At 41.1% G+C, this 18,167-nt stretch overlaps 1 protein-coding gene across 1 annotated transcript; it reads left to right on the forward strand.

The window, feature by feature from the left end:
• The first annotated feature begins 754 nt into the window (after nucleotides 1-754).
• On the forward strand, nucleotides 755-17,377 carry ecpas (Ecm29 proteasome adaptor and scaffold). Its single transcript, XM_018695551.2, has 49 exons — nucleotides 755-839; nucleotides 1,634-1,764; nucleotides 2,065-2,181; nucleotides 2,464-2,582; nucleotides 2,699-2,848; nucleotides 3,005-3,179; nucleotides 3,443-3,582; nucleotides 3,705-3,783; nucleotides 3,885-4,004; nucleotides 4,102-4,187; nucleotides 4,300-4,375; nucleotides 4,468-4,517; nucleotides 4,612-4,678; nucleotides 4,863-4,985; nucleotides 5,096-5,199; nucleotides 5,391-5,514; nucleotides 5,646-5,726; nucleotides 5,861-6,077; nucleotides 6,586-6,677; nucleotides 6,875-7,009; nucleotides 7,091-7,262; nucleotides 7,536-7,708; nucleotides 7,831-7,932; nucleotides 8,148-8,271; nucleotides 8,950-9,095; nucleotides 9,299-9,353; nucleotides 9,517-9,631; nucleotides 9,786-9,854; nucleotides 9,967-10,084; nucleotides 10,174-10,341; nucleotides 10,506-10,585; nucleotides 10,840-10,945; nucleotides 11,085-11,132; nucleotides 11,249-11,367; nucleotides 11,607-11,757; nucleotides 11,867-11,932; nucleotides 12,110-12,199; nucleotides 12,337-12,403; nucleotides 12,493-12,584; nucleotides 12,681-12,747; nucleotides 12,877-13,074; nucleotides 13,281-13,492; nucleotides 13,580-13,623; nucleotides 13,761-13,953; nucleotides 14,071-14,221; nucleotides 14,875-14,980; nucleotides 15,137-15,225; nucleotides 15,306-15,377; nucleotides 15,845-17,377. Exons 1-49 carry the CDS (start codon nucleotides 818-820, stop codon nucleotides 15,982-15,984), a joined length of 5,541 nt encoding a protein of 1,846 aa, XP_018551067.1. The 5' UTR covers nucleotides 755-817; the 3' UTR covers nucleotides 15,985-17,377.
• The last annotated feature ends 790 nt before the right edge of the window (nucleotides 17,378-18,167 follow it).

An 18,167-nucleotide genomic window follows, 5' to 3' on the forward strand; every position in this document is an offset into this window, starting at 1 on the left:
TGGGGGTCATCAGATTAATCAATATTGAACATAATTGCTGGTTGCAGCCCTAATAATGTTTTACGTTTTTGTCCCGATGCTTTTACATTTTGCCTTACATGTTTGTCAGTTTTACCATCTGGCATTGGAGAAAAGCTATTACAGTTTCATTACAGTTTAATTAATTTAAAACTGACAATTGAAACTATATTTTAGAAATAATTGTGTATTTCACAAGCTAAAAAAATCTTTAGATAGTCTAATTGTTGTTTAAAGCATCATGAATAGCTATAATTAAAGATCCCCTCCAGGCATGTTTGAAGATGTATGAAAACACTATACTTTGAATAAGAATTTGTGCTTGATATCATTTTTCCATTGAAAAAAGTTCAATTATCTGGTTAGAAATTATTTAAATGACATCTACACTTCCCTGACTGAAAAATCCATAATCCACGAGTATACAAATATTTTTTCATATATTGTAGATTACCATGTGTGCACAATGAATATAATCAAGCATAACAGGAAATGTAATTTACATTAAATAAGAACAATATTAGTAAATACAGTTTTGATATGTGTGTATATGACATAGCAAAATAATCAAGATACAGCAGCAGAGTACAAGAATGATGTGGCATAATATAGAAAGACAGCATTGTGTAGCTTTAAGCATATATAATTTAGCACTGTAATACTATTTTCATATGTAGAATGTAAGATTTATTATCTCTGCATGTGTCATGGATGTATGTGTGATGAAGATGAGGAGTGGCTCTGGTGAGTGCAGTGACACTCAGCAAACTGGGAGGGTCGCTAATGACTTTCTGCAAACATGGCTGCCCAGGATGAACTCAGTAAGTTTCTCTCTGCGTTATTGGTGATTAATATATCCATAAATAGTGTGTTCGTTGTTGTCAGAGTTATACTAAAGAACGGACCTGCTTTATTCTAACAACTGGGATGATTTTTGAAGAAACGATAAAGCTTCCCTCAGTTAAAAACTGGAGCAGGAACGATAGCTAGCTGCTCAGCAATGTTGCTAGCTGGAATGCTATCGTCAGGAGGCCGTTTGCCCAGTCATGGTCAAAATGAAACTATCACGCAGGCTATTAATATATTTTCATTAATCAAACTTGTAAGGCGTGAATTTCCATTTTAAATGTTTAAGGCATTTAGGATTAATTGCGCAGGATGTCATTGATAGTGAAGAGCCAGTGGTATGAAAGAGAAACCATGAAATGCGTGGACAGTCTGTCAGTTGATGCTGCTAGCTTGTTGGTGAGCCATGCCACAAGAAAGGAAAGCAGGGCTGGGTGATGGTTACACCAGCACAGCAGCTGACAGGACGAGATTATCAGACAAACACGGATGAGGGACTATCTGTTTATCGTTCACTATTTTAAGTTTGTATATATTACCCCCTCTGCATTACAGTTGAAGGTCGCACAGTCTGGTTTTGCATGTGGTTGCATACTCAAAATGGGTTGTGTTCCCATATTTGAATGGAAAGCTATTGCTAAATTCATTGAAGTAGAGCTATTGCTTTAAACTGATCCCTATGTGTGGTGTGTTTACTTGGATTGTGACTGAAACTACCCAGAAAATGAAACATAAGTGTTGATCAGTGTTTAATGTTGTTTCCTGATAGATCAACTGGAACGTGTGTTCCTCCGCCTGGGTCATGCAGAAACGGACGAACAACTTCAAGATATTATCTCCAAGTTCCTCCCCCCTGTGCTCCTCAAACTCTCCAGCGTTCAGGAGGGTGTGCGAAAGAAAGTAAGAAGGGTGTTGCCTATCTCTGTGCCTAAAGAGAGCACAGTGACTCTTGAGTCAGCTATATCTCATAAAATGTGAATAAATTACAGCTTCATGCCATCAGACTGTCCACCTCAAATATTAGCCTCTTTCTACCAAAAGTGAAGATAAATCCATAAAACCTGCATTGTACAGTTTTGATTTGGACCCACCTCTTCTGACATCACCTCACTTCCTGTTGCAAAGATGCTTGTTAAGAGCTTTGGTATTTCTCTTTTGTCATTACACCACCAAATTACTCTTATGTGCCCCCTCTCCTAGGTAATGGAGTTGTTGGTCCACCTGAACAAGAGGATAAAAAGCCGACCTAAGATTCAGCTACCAGTAGAAACATTGCTGGTACAGTACCAAGACCCTGCAGCTGCCTCCTTTGTTACGGTACGAGTCTTAAGGAGGAGAATGTATACGACAATTTGATAATGAAGTCAACTCTTTGCTTTGCTTGCTGTCCTGGATATGATAACATTACTGTGTCATTTTAGACTTTGTAGAAATATGATATATACATAGCACAAAATTAAATTTCACTCCACATGGATATTTATTAAGTTAGATATTTGGCTAGATCTGTATTTTGGTGCCTTATGATTTCATACTACATAATAAACAATACATTTGACTAAATTCTATTTAATTTCTAATGTTTTGTGTTTTTTGTAGAATTTCACAATCATCTATATCAAAATGGGCTACCCACGTCTAGAGGTGGGAAAACAGTGCGAGCTGGCCCCCACCCTCCTCACTGCCATGGAGGGCAAGCCACAGCCACAACAGGATAGGTGAGGGGATACACACTCACATACTTTAGGATGTACAAGGACATTTATTATTGTGGCAGTAGTGGATGAAAAGAAGTGTTTGGATTATGCTTTTCTATCCTCTCCTCTTCTTTTAGCCTGATGCACCTGCTGATCCCCACTCTTTACCATATGAAGTATCCTGCAGACACCTCTAAGAATGCTTCTCCATTTAACTTAACTGAGCGGCCAAAGACAGTGCAGCTGCTGCTGGAGTTCATGTTGGATGTTTTACTGATGCCATATGGGTGAGTTCCTGCTGTGTGGTTTGGGTATTGTATGGCTGAGGGAATCAGAATGGTCTGACTTCCAAGTCCAGTGAAATAAGTGTTCTAGTTGTTTGTGTAGAAGCATTTTAGCATTTGAACAAATATGTTGACATTTTCTCTCTTCGGCTCCTCTAGGTTTGTACTGAATGAATCCCCGACTCGCCCCTCTCCCTCCTCTCAGGGAAGTTCTGCAGATGGGACTGTGGCCACAGGTGGCCAGGGTCTTCCCCAGCCTCCCCCAGGGATGAGTGTCTATGCTGCCAAGAGGGTGATTGGTGAAGCCCAGTGGAGCGCTGAGCAACTAGAGCAGGTACAGTAATTAAAGCTAGAGGATCATGGTAGCTATATTTTTGACAATTTTTGGAGGTTATATGTTATGTTATGGGTATACTTACACGATTAAGGTTGACTCTCCTAAAAGTTGGAACCTCAATCAACTCAAAATGAGATATCTGTGAAATTGAAAAATACTTGATCCAGAATTTGACTGTTAGCTATCAGTTAGCCTGACAGCACGATGTGTTTTTTTTTCCTTGCATGTCTGCTGATGACTGTTTCATTTGATTGCAACAGTGTAAGCTGGGGATAGTGAAATTCATTGAGGCAAAGCAAGTCCCAGAAGTGGAGACTGTCGTTCACCTGGTGGTGGCGTCCAGCGACACCCGACACAGTGTTGCCACTGCAGCTGATCTGGAACTGAAGAGCAAACAGAGGTAGGTGAAGGGGCTTACATAGTCAAAAAGTTTCTATAATAATTCCCAAGATAAAAATGATAAAACTTGAAATGTCTGATTCTTTTCCAGCAAACTTATGCACTTGTTTTGTTATCTTCCAGCATCATCGATTGGAACAATCCTCTAATTATCAACAAGATGTACAAGGTGTATCTGGGAGATGTTCCTCTTAAAACAAAGGTTTGTAAACTCAATGTTTTATCTACAAGCTTAACCTGTGATTAAAAAAATACTAAGAATTATCTTATGCTGTTTTGTGTACTGTTCTCTGTATGCACTAGGGTGGCAATGTGAAGCAAGAGCTGAAGCACGAGCCAGTCAGCACAAGAGTCAAACTGAAGATCCTGCCACATCTTCTACGGTCACGTCTAGCTGCAGAGTGCTTTCCAGCTAATATCCAGGTGTGATGTTTGTCCATGCTTGTGGGTACATTTCCAAAACTCAGTTTTGCAGATACGTTACATCATTTTCATTCTCATTGGTTCCCTTTCCTCATAGGTTGTGTATGACGGTCTGTTTGGAGCCAACACCAACAACAAACTGCTTTCTCTGACCTTGCAGTTTGTCCATCACATCTGCATGGTGTAAGAAAAGTGGACTTTTGTCGAAATACATTCAGGATACATTTGTTTTAGTAACAGAGTAAGAATGTTTGCATTTTGAAAAATAATTATTATTATTTTTTATTTTTTTCAGATGCCCTGACACTAATAAACCTTTGGGGCTAATGCTGCTCAATGGTCTCACCAAGCTCATCAATGAATACAAGGAGGTAAAACTACAAATAACAAGATGCACATTTAATCTGCAAGTTCATATGGTTTAGTTTTATTTATACCAACTAAACAACATTTGTCCATGCAGGATCCTAAGTTGCTATGTGTTGCCTACTCTGCTGTTGGAAAGCTGTCAAGGTATAATGAAATAATTTTCTCTTTTTCCATAGTCTTTGCCAACTCAGTGTGAGGTTTTAGGAAAAACAAATTCTTTTTATATGTTCTCTTCTAGCCGCATGCCACAGCTGTTCACAAAGGATATTGCCCTCGTACAGCAGTTTTTCGAGTCCATGTGCAAGGTTGGTGAACTATCTCTCGAGAATTTGACATTAAATTCACAGAAAACTCCACACAACAAATACATTACAGGAAATGAACGCTCAAAGTTTAGTCTGTAATCATTTACTTTAGTCTCTGTTCTCAAAAGAGTACTGTGGTGTATGTGGTACTGATATTTCCAATATTCTGTGTTATCTTCTTTAGGAGGAACCAGATGTTCGTCTTGCCATTCAGGAAGCTTTGTCCATGATGGTTGGAGCTTATGCTAACCTGCAGGGGGCACTGCTGAACCTGATGGAGGCCCTTGTTGCTGCGTACATTGGAAAAGTGAGTGGAACCAGACAAAAGAGATATGATATAATGTATATATAATGTTGACTGGCTTAGTAAGTAGGCATGAGGCAAATCAAACACTCCTGATTTTTCTTTCTGGGCAGCCGGAGGTGCAAGTTCGCCAGGTGGCCATGAAGTTTGCCAGTACAGTGTTTGCTCCTGATCACGTGCCATCAAGATACCTGCTGCTGCTGGCTGCTGGAGACCCGTAAGTCCCAAAACCCAGAAATCTTCCATATTATGGTAAATAAATTGCTCCTATCAGCATTTTAGTGAATCTTGAAAGCACCTATTACATCATACAGTCAGTAGGATACAAGTAATGTGGGAGATGATTGAAACTACAATGAGGATGTCAGTGGTGCAGAAGATAAAATGAGCTGGTTTCTGTGTTTTTAGGAGGGAAGAGGTGTCTGGGGAAGCCCAGAGGGTGCTGAGGGCTTTTCCTACCAAGAGCTCAGAGAAGGAGGGACCAAGGCCAATGCCTTCCTTTCCTGACATGGTGACCTATGTCCAGGAGAAGGTGAGCTTTTATACATTTTTACATTTATACATACTTTTAGACATTTTTCATCCTCACCCAGGTTACATAGTAGCTATATTTGATAAAAGAGATAATGTATTATATTTATTTTTTGACTGTGTCGCTCTCAGGCGGCTCAGAGGATCAAGACTCCAGCTAAGTACATTGTTGGAACCTCCACCATTCCTTTCAACCCTTCTGCATTTGGAGAGGTAAATATTGATTGGTGATTAGTCTGTGGCATCCATGACTTAGCAATTTCAGTGTGCATCTGCGAGGAAGTAAGTTGATACTTCTTCTGCAGACTCCTGCCTCAGTGTCCCACCTAATTTTCCTGTTTACCCAGATCGTGCTCTACCTGAGGATGTGCTTAGCCCACAGTGCCGGGGCCATGCCCATGTCCATGCGCTTGGCAGACATGCAGGATGATGCCCCAGCCATCGGCCGCTATGTCCACATGCTGCTGTCCTCTGAGCCTCAGCCTTCAGTGTCAAAGGGGTCTGAGGCAAATCCTGTTCATGTCTACATGGATCTGCTGCAGCAGCTGCTGTCTGCTGTAGGAGGTAAGAGAAATGATCCCGCTCCTCTAGAGGACATGGTTCTACAGTCATCATGGGCTTCTTAGAATGCTGAAATAATTTTGAATGCAGTGTTGTGTGACTCAAACCACAAAAATGTCTTGTCAGGTTACACCTGCCTGATTAGAAATGTCCTACAGTCCTACACATAGTGACATTTTAATATGTTAAATATGTTAAAAGTCATCTTCTGAGACTGTAACTGTAAATATAACATACATGATGAGACTTGGCTCTTTTACAAGTGGACTTTGTTTTTCAATGAGTGTGTGTGTTACGTTCCCCGAGGAGTAGTCTAGGGATGGGGGAAGCAACAAATAAAGAAATAATGTCCCGGGAGGGAAAAGAGAGCAAACAAGGATGGAAGCACACACACACAAGCAGACACACGGCCCCTAACACTAGGGTTGTAACAGTGTGCATTTACAGGTATTTTTTGTGTGTTTTTATGGGCGTTTGCATTAATTCTACATCATCATTAATGTCTCAACAGGAATCCCAGTTATGTACTGTCTGCTGGAGGTGGTGTCTGTCTGCCCAGAGAAACTGGCTCATAGATTTGTTGATAAAATTGACTGGATTAAAGTGAGTATTTCATTTATTTGTGTGTTTATTTAGATGTGGGAATGGTTTTACTGTGCGCCAATTCATTAGAAAGACAGATATCACCACTATCTAACAATTAATCCAGTTTCTCAGCTATATTGTAAAACCATAAACCTGATATACATTTAACAACTTGCAGTGCATTCAACTGTATTAACACATGTTTTTGTCTCCAGAGTCTGATGAACACAAATAAGGAGGACATGAGGGAGCTCGCTGCCCAGCTGTACGCTGTAGTGGTTTCCACCATGACCGGCAATGAGCTGCAGACCGCCGTGCAGAACCTGGTCAAAATCACCAAAGACAACCACGTATGTGACTTTCTGTAGCTAGTTGTATAAGTTGTTTAGTTGTACTGTGTGTAAATGTCGTCTGATTTTGTTGAACCACAGAGTCCTGAGACTCAGCATGGCGCCATCTTGGCCCTGGGCTACATGGTGGGAAGGTACATGAGCAAGAAGAAAGCTGTTACCTCTAGTGACGCTACCCACAACATGGGGCAGCAAATGAACATCTCCTCCCAAGAAGATGATGATCTTGTTGCCATGGCTACCAAGACAGTTGGTATGTAATTATTTTTGCAGCAATTTACTGCAATTTAGGCGTTATTTATTTACTATAATAACCATTAGATTACATGAAATTGATGTTAAATGTTTAATTTGCCTAGGTTGTGATGAAGACAACAAATAAAAACTGATAAATGTCGTTTTTTAATTTCCTTCCTATAACAAAACATTTTGCATTATATTTGCCAATATAAGACTTTGTTTTGCTGAAATTGAAGTAAGACAAATTCATGATTCACCACACTCAAGTGTTTGTGTGTCCATCCAGGTTCCTTCCTGGACAGCAGTAGTGCACTACTGGCAGTAGCAGCCTGTATAGCTCTAGGAGAAATTGGGCGGAATGGCACCCTGCTGATCCCTGCAGAGGGTGAGGGCTTCACCAAACTCTCCATCGTGGAAAACCTGCTTACACGCATTCCCTCTGGCAAGGAAAGCACAAAGGTAACCTGGGACTATGTTCATACCATATTCATACTGTATTTATTACTGAGACATTAAATCTTCAGCTAAATGATTTGGCAACTTGCACTGGTGTTCTGTCTTGTTCATGTAATGTGGTCCAGATGAAGGAGCGATCAATCCAGACCCTGGGTCACCTACCAGTGGGAGATGGAGACTTCCCTCACCAGAGGAAGCTGCTGCAGGGACTCATGGACTCAGTAGAGGTAAGAAAAGCATACTGACTAAAAGTAACATAAACATTAACAGTAGCAAGGCTTTTCCAAGACAATGTTCATAAACAAGTTCTACTTTTAGCTGAAGTGGGATTTTCTACCAGCACAAATTTGTCTGCATTCATCTGTTCTTGATCCCCTCTGAAGTGGTCAGCTAGCTCATTAATGACAGCATCTCTCACTTTTTTTTGCTTTTTCCTTTGAAGGCCAAACAGGTGGAGCTGCAGTTCACAGTTGGAGAGGCTATCACCAGTGCTGCAATAGGCACTAGCTCTGGAGCTGCCAGAGACCCATGGACCTGCACTGAGGACCAGTACAGCCCACCACACGGTGAGTATTTTCTTGTAGCTGGAGTTTAAATTGTACTTTAAATTGTTTTTGCTGCATTCATGTCATATTATTTAAACTATAGTTCCAAGTCGAAGATATTGGGAATTTCTAACATCATTATGTCAACAAACTGACTGCAAAGGCACCACATTCAGCAGTTTCATTAAAATAAAATCCAACATTACCGCTAATATAATTGATTTGGCTCATTTTATAGGAGCTATACACTATTTCTTTGTATCTGGTTTCACTGCTGCAAATGTGAAACACAATAAAAGAAACTAATTTAGGTTGTTTATCTACCATGACCACAAGGTTAGCACTGGGGCCATCTACTTTGGAAAATAATACAACTAATTTTGTCAAGTATGATGGACTTCAAGACTCAATGTCCACTTTGCAGTTTGTGAAGTAATCAGATTTGTCACACCGTCTCTTGCATTATGACAGTGGTTGTCACAGTAGAAAATACTTGCTGACATATTTTCTGTCTAGCAGCACTGCACTGCTCTTAATCAGATCTTGCATATGTAAAAATAATTCACGTGCCTGAGCATACACTCACATCCAATAATCCATTTGTATGCTCACTCAACAAAACTAAAGTATGGTAAGATCAGCCCTTCAACAACACTTCCACACTTCCACTCTCTTCTTCTTCTTCTTTTTTCCTGTCAGATGTGAAAAACAATGATGTGGTTCCTTGGGTCCTCAACTGCATCCTGGCCAAGTACATACCCAGCCAGAACCCCCATGTCCGACAGGCAGCCTGCATCTGGCTGCTCTCCCTGGTCAAGAAACTCAGCCAGCACAAGGAAATAATGGTGGGTGTATAGTACAACTGTATAATTCTGAATCTAAAAACAAAGTTAAATGCGTATCACTTAAACAGTAACAGCAGCATCAGCTTGAGGTTTAGCCTTTTGAAATATGATACTTTCCCTTGTTTTTGTGGAGAGATAAATTAAGGTGTTTGCATACCATGTCATTTTTGTCATTAAAAAAACCTCCCCGTTATTCCCTACAGTCCCATTTAAAGGAGATTCAGGTGGCATTCATCTCTGTTCTCTCAGAACCTGATGGTAAGATGACAGCATTGTCTCACAAGACTGATCTGCTCATTATTTACATCAGCCAGTGTTTTTCAAATACACCTGGGAGAAATAACAAAACAAATATTCATCGCCTCTTGTTGTCTGTCCCTCTGAATTCTTCATCCATCCCTTATTTTTGTCTCTTATCTAGAACTGAGTCAGGATGTAGCGTCTAAAGGACTTGGCTTGGTCTATGAGATGGGAGGAGAAAATGACCAGCATGAACTGGTGTCCACCCTGGTGGAAACGCTCATGACTGGCAAAAGGTGAGTGTATGGTTGAGTAAAGGAGGAAGTAGTGTAACGAGAGAGAGATTCAGAAGATGCTGTAGTATTTTTTCTGTAGGGGAGGAGAAATAGTTCCAGAGCGTTGTCAGTGTGGGAAGATAAATTTAAAATGCTTATTTATCTTTGTAAACAGAGTGAAACATGCCGTCTCAGAAGATACTGAGGTGTTCCAAGGAGAAGGTTTGGGAAAAACACCTGATGGGTGAGTCATATGTCACCTCTCTAACAAATGAGGTGAAATTTTGTGTGTGTATTTCTGTGGGTTCAGTGTGCAGAAATTCAGCTTTTTATCCTGTTTTGATGGTTCCCGGCAGCCACGGCTTGACCACGTACAAGGAGCTCTGCTCATTGGCCAGTGACCTGAACCAGCCAGATCTTGTTTACAAGTTCATGAACCTGGCCAATCACCACGCCATGTGGAACTCTCGCAAGGTATCACGCTCTTTCTCATCCAGTACACATGCGCTTTTGTGCCCACTCCTCCTTCCTGACCTCATCTCTCTCCTCTCCCCCCTTTTCAGGGAGCAGCTTTTGGGTTTCACATGATCGCTGCCAAGGCCGGGGAGCAGCTGGCCCCATTCCTGCCCCAGCTCGTGCCTCGTCTGTACCGCTACCAGTTTGACCCCAACCTGAGCATTCGCCAGGCCATGACCAGCATCTGGGATGCCTTGGTCACCGATAAGACCCTGGTAGGAGTTGATAATAGTACACAATATGAATATGAACAAAAATACACACTTGTATGACACATCACACTTGATGTACAAGTACGTGTATGTAATCTTTGATGTAAATGACTGTCATCCTTAGAAGTAATTAAATGTGCATGTTTGCTTGTTCTCCTGTGTCTCAGGTGGATAAGTATCTTAAGGAGATCCTGCAGGATGTGCTCTCCAACTTGACAAGTAACACCTGGAGAGTACGCGAGTCCAGGTGCAGTACAGTTTTATTTAACTTCTTCTTATAATTTCTTATAATTTCTGGCCTTAAGAACACAGTAATGGTCCTGAGTGATGACTATTGTCATTATGGTAACCACTGTGACCATTGCAATTATGGTAATGTAGGCTGCTGAGTGTGTATTGTACCCTTGGCAACTTGTTCTCAATAAGAGAGTCAGCAAGAGATCTATGCTGTAATATAATAGCACAGAGAAGTATATTTATATGAATTGATTTTCCTATCAGCTGCCTGGCCCTGAATGACCTGGTCCGCGGCCGCCAAGCCGATGACCTCATTGATCATCTTGCAGAAATGTGGGAGACACTGTTCAGAGTCCTTGATGACATCAAGGTGAGCAGGAAATGAGAATCCAGTGTCACCAAGCACAAGTGATGTAAATTAGGTTGATGAAAATATAACGGATGTCATGTGGACTATACACATTACAAGTATAGATTGAATTTTGATTCTTTTCATGTTTGTATTTCAGGAGTCTGTGAGGAAGGCTGCAGACCTCACACTGAAAACACTCAGCAAGGTAAGGATATTTGTCACAAGACTGGCCTGTGTTTACATGTGTGTATCTGTTTTTTGTGTACTCATGTGGATTACCAAGTTGCCTGTCCCTCAACACACTTTTCCTGTCGTGTCCAGGTGTGTACTCGTATGTGTGAGTCTACTGGCTCTGCAGCCCAGAGAACTGTGGCAGTGCTGTTGCCTACTCTGCTGGAAAAAGGCATTGTTAGCAATGTCTCAGAGGTCCGCTCGCTCAGGTAACATCTCCTGCCCCTGCTGTGGTCTCAGTTTTGCTGTGTGACCTTGACTTTGAAAGTGTTTATGTTGAGGCAGCTGTTTGTCAGTCAAATACAAAATATAATATATTCTAGTGGTGTGGGGGAGATGGCAAAACTAGATTTGGATGTTTTTGGAGCATAATAGTTCAAAAAATAAACCAGATGCTTAGCAACTTAAAGCAACTTCATTGTCTGCCGTTTTCTCATTTTTCCACTAGTATCCAGACCCTGGTGAAGATTAGTAAGACAGCTGGAGCCAGACTAAAGCCTCATGCTTCCCGACTCATCCCAGCCCTGCTGGAGGCCCTCAGCACCCTGGAGCCTCAGGTCCTCAACTACCTCAGCCTTCGAGCCACAGAGCAGGAGAAGGTAACCTCAACCTGTTTACGCCAACTTCATTCAAGTCTGGTAACCCAATCTTGGAAATTTTAACAATCATAAATTAATGTTTGGGTTGTTTTTTTTTTTTTCATCCCAGAGTGCCATGGATGCTGCCAGACTAAGTGCTGCCAAGTCCTCCCCAATGATGGAGACAATTAACATGGTAAAAAAGGAAGTTGTGATTATTTTTGACTCTCATTTAATAATTTTCTTGACCGTTGGGCTTTCAAACAGTTTCTTGGGAAAGTGTTTCGGGATTTTGATGTTTATACTTTAAAGACAAATCATAGAAGAAAGAGGAATGTTTGTAAGGATCTGTCTCGCGTGTCTTTGTGTTCAGTGTCTGCAGCACCTCGACGTGTCTGTGCTGGGAGAGCTGGTTCCTAGGCTCTGTGAGCTGCTTAAGAGTGGAGTAGGCTTGGGCACCAAGGTAAAACACATTCCTATAATCATGAATTCATATGTTGATGCTTTGGTTGCCTACTTCTTGTCAATCTCCTCTACATCCATCCATCTCTTCTTCATGCGTCAACTCTTGGCCTGCTAATGTTTGCCTTTTCTTCACAGGGTGGCTGTGCTAGTGTAATCGTTTCACTCACAGTGCAGTGTCCCCAGGACCTCACCCCGTATTCAGGTACTGCACAAGTTCTCATATGTTCATGTCCTGTGTTTACATGTCTGGTGCAAGTGAACCAATGATTGGAATGTTTTTCATATTTCCAGGTAAACTGATGAGTGCCCTGCTGAATGGTATCCATGACAGAAGCACTGTAGTACAGAAAGCATTTGCCTTTGCTCTGGGGCACTTAGTCAGGGTAGGTTTGATGAGGAATCTTATGACATTAATTACACCATAGGTTGTCTTCAGTTACTCAGTAAGCATTGTTTGTTATACTTGTTTGCCTCATCAGTCAGCAAAAGACAGCAGTGTGGAGAAACTACTACTGAAGCTCAACACCTGGTACTTGGAGAAAGAAGGTGAGTCAGCAGAAAATGCATCACTTCTCCTCACTTGGAAAATCAGAGCAGAACCGATCTCTGCATTGAAATAAACAGCGCTCTCTTCTACTCTCTCTGGTTCATAAACTCTTCTCTTTTACTACCCAGAGCCGGTGTACAAGTCATCATGTGCGTTGACCGTGCACGCCATCAGCCACTACAGTCCTGATGTGCTGAAGGGCCATGCAGGAGTGGCCCTGCCGCTGGCCTTCCTGGGCATGCATCAGGCGCCAGGTCCTGATGAAGAGAAAGGAGAAAGCCATGATGCTACACTGTGGGCTGAGGTGTGGCAGGAGAACGTCCCAGGTGAGAAATATTTATGCAGTTTAAAACAAGATCTTCTACAAAATATCTATATGAAATGATATGAGTGACATTACCATTTTTTTCTTTACTATTTTTGGTGGCTATTAAAGAGCACCATGCTAATTCAGTCCCTTGGTCAACAAGTTGAAATATATATATATTTTTTACATTACCTTTTATTCTTTCAACTTAATTCTTAATTCCAGGAAGCTTTGGAGGCATCAGACTCTACATGACAGAGCTGATCACTATCACACAGAAAGCTCTGCAGTCCCAGTCCTGGAAGATGAAGGCTCAGGGTGCAGCTGCCATGGCAACAGTTGCCAAGGAACAGACGGGCTCATTGGTGGCGCCACACCTCGGCTTGGTGTTGACGGCTTTAATGCAGGGGCTGTCAGGACGCACATGGGCGGGCAAGGTAACAACTGCTACAAGGTCAGAGAATAAAAATGACAAAGAAATATTTTTAGTGTTTAAAGGAGATTTTTTTGTCTTTTTGTTCCAGGAGGAGCTGTTGAAAGCCATTGGATCAGTAGTGTCCAAATGCATGTGAGACCTCTTGCAGAACTTTCCCCCCCCCATTAACGCCAGTTTCCTTTCTCTTTGAAACACAGCATTCATTCATTCTTACTTGTATTTATACTCGTCTTTTATACTTATTGCTTCCATTCTTCCTGTGGTTTTAGTGCTGAGCTACAGAAGCCTTGGGCAGGCCAGCCCACCATCCCTGAGGTGCTGGAGGTGGTGTTGAAGGAATGCCGTAAGGAGAGTCTGGTGTACAAAATGGCCGCTTTACGCTGTGCTGGAGATGTGCTCCAAAGCAGCCAGGAGGATCGTTTCAGTGACATGGCAGAGGTCCTTTTCCCTCTGATCAAGAAGGTTAAATCACATCTACTCATTTGATATTGTCTATGTTACTTTTATAGTGTCCTATTTAAAAACATGTATGCATTTTAACCATGCCTTGCTGAATCCATCTTCCTTATACCCTAACAGAGCTGTCCAGAGAGTGGGGGTGCATCCCCGAGGTCACTGGAGGATGACGATGATGACATAGATGCCAAGGAGAAAGTGTTGCAGACTGACGCTCTGCTTTGTGCTTTTGAGACTCTTGGAAAGACTTGGCCCAGGAACCCAGAGACCCAGGGTAACATTTTGTACAAGTTTAATAAAGATGTGGTAAAATGAATGAGCCCTAAACCACACTTTCAAAGCTGTGTGCTTGTTTTGACATATTATATATTGTGTATTCTGAAAAATATCAGTGCTGGACATGAGTTACTTTTCCACAACATCATACAGATAAGTTTGAGGTATAAAATCATGTTTTTTTTCTTTATTCACTGGTTGAAGATGCTCGATTTTTATTTAATCCCAGTCAGTCACATCATCTTAACATTCTGTGTTGATATTAAATTGTGTGTTCATGGATTACATGGTAAAGTTATATTCCCATTGAAGTATAATAATCACTAAAATTATCCAAAAAATGTGGGTCTTTTATACTTTTTCCTGTTATCAAATAGAATTGAGATTGGGTATGAGTTGTAGAGCAGTGAAAAGGTTTAAGTTTGCCATATATCATGTTGGCAAAAATATTTCTCAAATTGACTCTAGCTCTTACAGAATCTTACAAAAACTCTGAAAGACTCGGTTATATTCCCAGGGTCTGAACCTCAGTTGCAGAGCTGCCATGGTGTTAATCTTAGTAATATAGGCAGAACAGGATGGGTGGACTGCTGGGAACCTGAGATGTGGCTTTCTAAAATAATGTCCTGTGAACTGTGTGTCTGCCTGTAGCTCGTTTCCAGGTGGAGGTATGCAGTCTAATGTGTGAAAAGCTCAAGCTAAGCACTTGGAAAGTGCAGCTTGCTGTTCTACAGTCCATGAAGGCATATTTCCAGGGGTAAGGGCCAACAAAGAATTCCTTACTGATTATTTTCTCAAATTTCTATCCTTTAAATGAACCCTGGGGGTCTCAAATTATTTGAGCTGGCTGATTGTGCTTACGTTTTACAGTGAAGATTATTTGTTGAGATGTTTAAGTTGTTTTTTTCTGTAGGTTATTGCTGCTAGAGAAGGGCAGTGAAGACTTCAACGCACTGTCACAGATCCTCACGGAGACATGTGCTGCTCTCACATACCCTTTAGGTACAGGCCTCACAATTTCAGTGTATTACTCTATACTCTAATATACATGCATTTCATCACCATGTTGTTTTTCCATTCAGAAAACAAAAGTTACTCATCTGTGAGGACAGAGGCCTTGTCAGTCGTGGATCTGATCGTAAAGAGAACTGGAGGTGAATCTTTTTTACTACGAAGACTGTGTGAAAATGTGTTGTTCCTCAGTTTAGTTTGATAGTGTACAAGTCAAACAGTTTCTAGTTTTATGGTAACATATTCTCTGCTAGGAGCAAACTTAGGCATGACAGGTGAGTACAAATGATTTCATGCAGCCAGTGACTTTAGGTGATCCTCTCCCTGGTTGTTCCTGTGGCATCCCCATGAAGGTGACATTTGTGGTTTTGAGTAAAGCATCTTGAAAACTGTCTGACAGATTGCCATTAAATTTGGTACATTCATGATCCTCAGAGGGTGAATTGTACTAACTTTGGTGACCTTGTCAGTTTTCTGCAGCTTCAGGTTTGTTTTAGGTTAACTGTCTCGTAATATACAAACGTAGATATATATGCACACGTGGACTGTAAATATGAGATTACTGAGTGGTGTCATTGATGAAATATTCTTGTGTACATGTGATAAACAGAGAGCGAACAGTGGGACTGTGTGTCTGTGAAGAGCCGGGAGCAGCTGCAGCGCTCTCTGTCAACGCTGCAATCTGACAGCAGACCTGACCTGAGGGATAAGGCCCAAGAGCTGCGTAGACACATCCAGAGTCAACCCTGAGTGTGCGCACACTCACACACACACCGCTCACTAAGTCAGCCAAATACATACAGATACAAGGTGTGATCAGAAAGTTCTGAGACTATAACAAGCAAAAAATGTACCTGAATTTGAATTTGCCCACAATTTCCATCTGAGTAGTCACATTCTGCAGTGATGCACCACTCCCAGCGCTCCTGCCACATTTGAAGTACTCTCTGGAAGTACCATTCATTAAGCCATCTGTGACCCTGGATCTCTTCCATTGTGTCAAAATGGTAACCCCTCAGTTTGAATTTCATTTTGGGGACAAGAAAGAAGTTGCAGGGAGCCAAATCTAACTAGTAGAGTGGGTGCGGGTGCAATGATTGTGTTAGTGCAACTATCAACATTGTGATTATGCTATAGTTGAGGTTGGTTGTTCAAATGTCCTCCCTCAGACGTCTCAGAACTGCAGACAGTCTGAACTTAGAGGACAAATTCATGGTGCACAACCCCATGAGTGTCAAAGAAAACAAGGAACATGCTCTTGGTCAAGGTCCTGGCCATTGCATTGATCACTCAACAGTAAATACCGACTCATTAAGGTTATTGTTGGCACCTGCTGAATGCACATTACTGTGACATGCTCTGTTCATGCTCAGCAAAAATAGTCTTGGAATTTTTTGATTGCACCTCATTCATACTCAAAATACAAAGCAAGAAAACAGCATCAATTTTATTTTAACTTCTTTTTTGAGTAAACAAAATATACATTAGCACACTCCTCTCTCTGACCTCTTTGCTACAGCAGTCTTCTCTCACGCAGATATTTACAAACCTCTCAGTCATTGCATTATGTATCCATATTACCTGTGGGCTTTGAATCTGGCTTGTGCAAGGGAGCGCTCCACTCAAACTGGCTGACTGATTGACGTTTGTGGCTGACAAAGCTTGGAGAGACTACAATAACACAACTTGCCCAGCGTCTGAACTCTGAGTGACAGTGGTGAAGGGCAAGGCTATTATTGTAACGTGTCAAGTTTTATTTGGTTCATTTAAATGGACAGTAAGATACTGATAATAAATGCTATATAAACCAATGTGTTGGGTTTGTGGACACTGTATACCTTTAGCCCCAAAATGGGGATTTACTACTGTTGTGGGTTTGCCTACTCATTAAATATCAGAACAGCAGGTCGTACACCTTGGCTAACACAGAGGGATGACTAATCAGCCCTCATTCAAAGTTTGTACTTTGAACATGCCCTGGAAATGGTATTTCCTGACTCCTGTTTGCAAGGTGAATGAGCAGGACAAAAGCCTATTTTGTGAGGTCTTGAGAATTAGTAAAAACCCTGCTGTCATGATCAAAGTGATGCTATAGTTGTTTGAAATTGTCCCTGATGAAATAAAACTACCTTGGTAATTTGGAGCAATGAGTTTTCTTTTGTCTAAATACAGTATGATGGTTGCACATTTAAGAGTTTTGAGTATACAGGTTCATGTCAGATCTGTCAGGTACTGAGGCCACTTTATTTTCACTGGCATGTCAGTGGAACTTGAATGTAACAGTCAAGTAAAAACATAGTGTAATGAAACTTTAATCAGAAGTTGATGTGAAAGTGTTCCTCTGTAAGTTATTAAAAATGTATATGTTGCAGTTGCTTTAAATTAAACCAGTTTATTAAGCAGTATTTAGGCAAATGCTAATAAAATGCATTGTAAATTTCAGCTACAAGAACCAGCTGAGAATTATCAGTACTATGAGCAGTTTCTTGCCATTTTTCAAGCGATGTGGTTCAACATTGTAGTATATTTATATATTATGTATATATGGTTAAAATAATCCCTTTATATACTGAAAATCAACTTGGTAGTAAATGTGAGTAGGTTTGCTGTAAACTGTTTTCTAAGAATAATGTTTACCATTACTGTAAATACACTAAAAGTTGATGCATACACTTTTTATGTAAAACTGCATGAATTTGTGACTCACCAATACGTCCAAGTAGCCTTTAGATTTCAGCATGTGTGAATATCAGCTGTATCACTACATTCTGAGGACCCTCACAGCCCCCAACACTGCGAGCATCAAAGCCAATACTTTGCTGTCACATTTTTCTTCATTACCCTCATATGTTGTTACAAATACCTTTCCCTGTTTTTCATTAACAATCCCTCATGCCCTGGGAGTTCTTACTGTCACATGAAGACATGACTTT

Source organism: Lates calcarifer, linkage group LG5, assembly GCF_001640805.2.
Source record: "Lates calcarifer isolate ASB-BC8 linkage group LG5, TLL_Latcal_v3, whole genome shotgun sequence".
Taxonomy (NCBI): domain Eukaryota; kingdom Metazoa; phylum Chordata; class Actinopteri; family Centropomidae; genus Lates; species Lates calcarifer.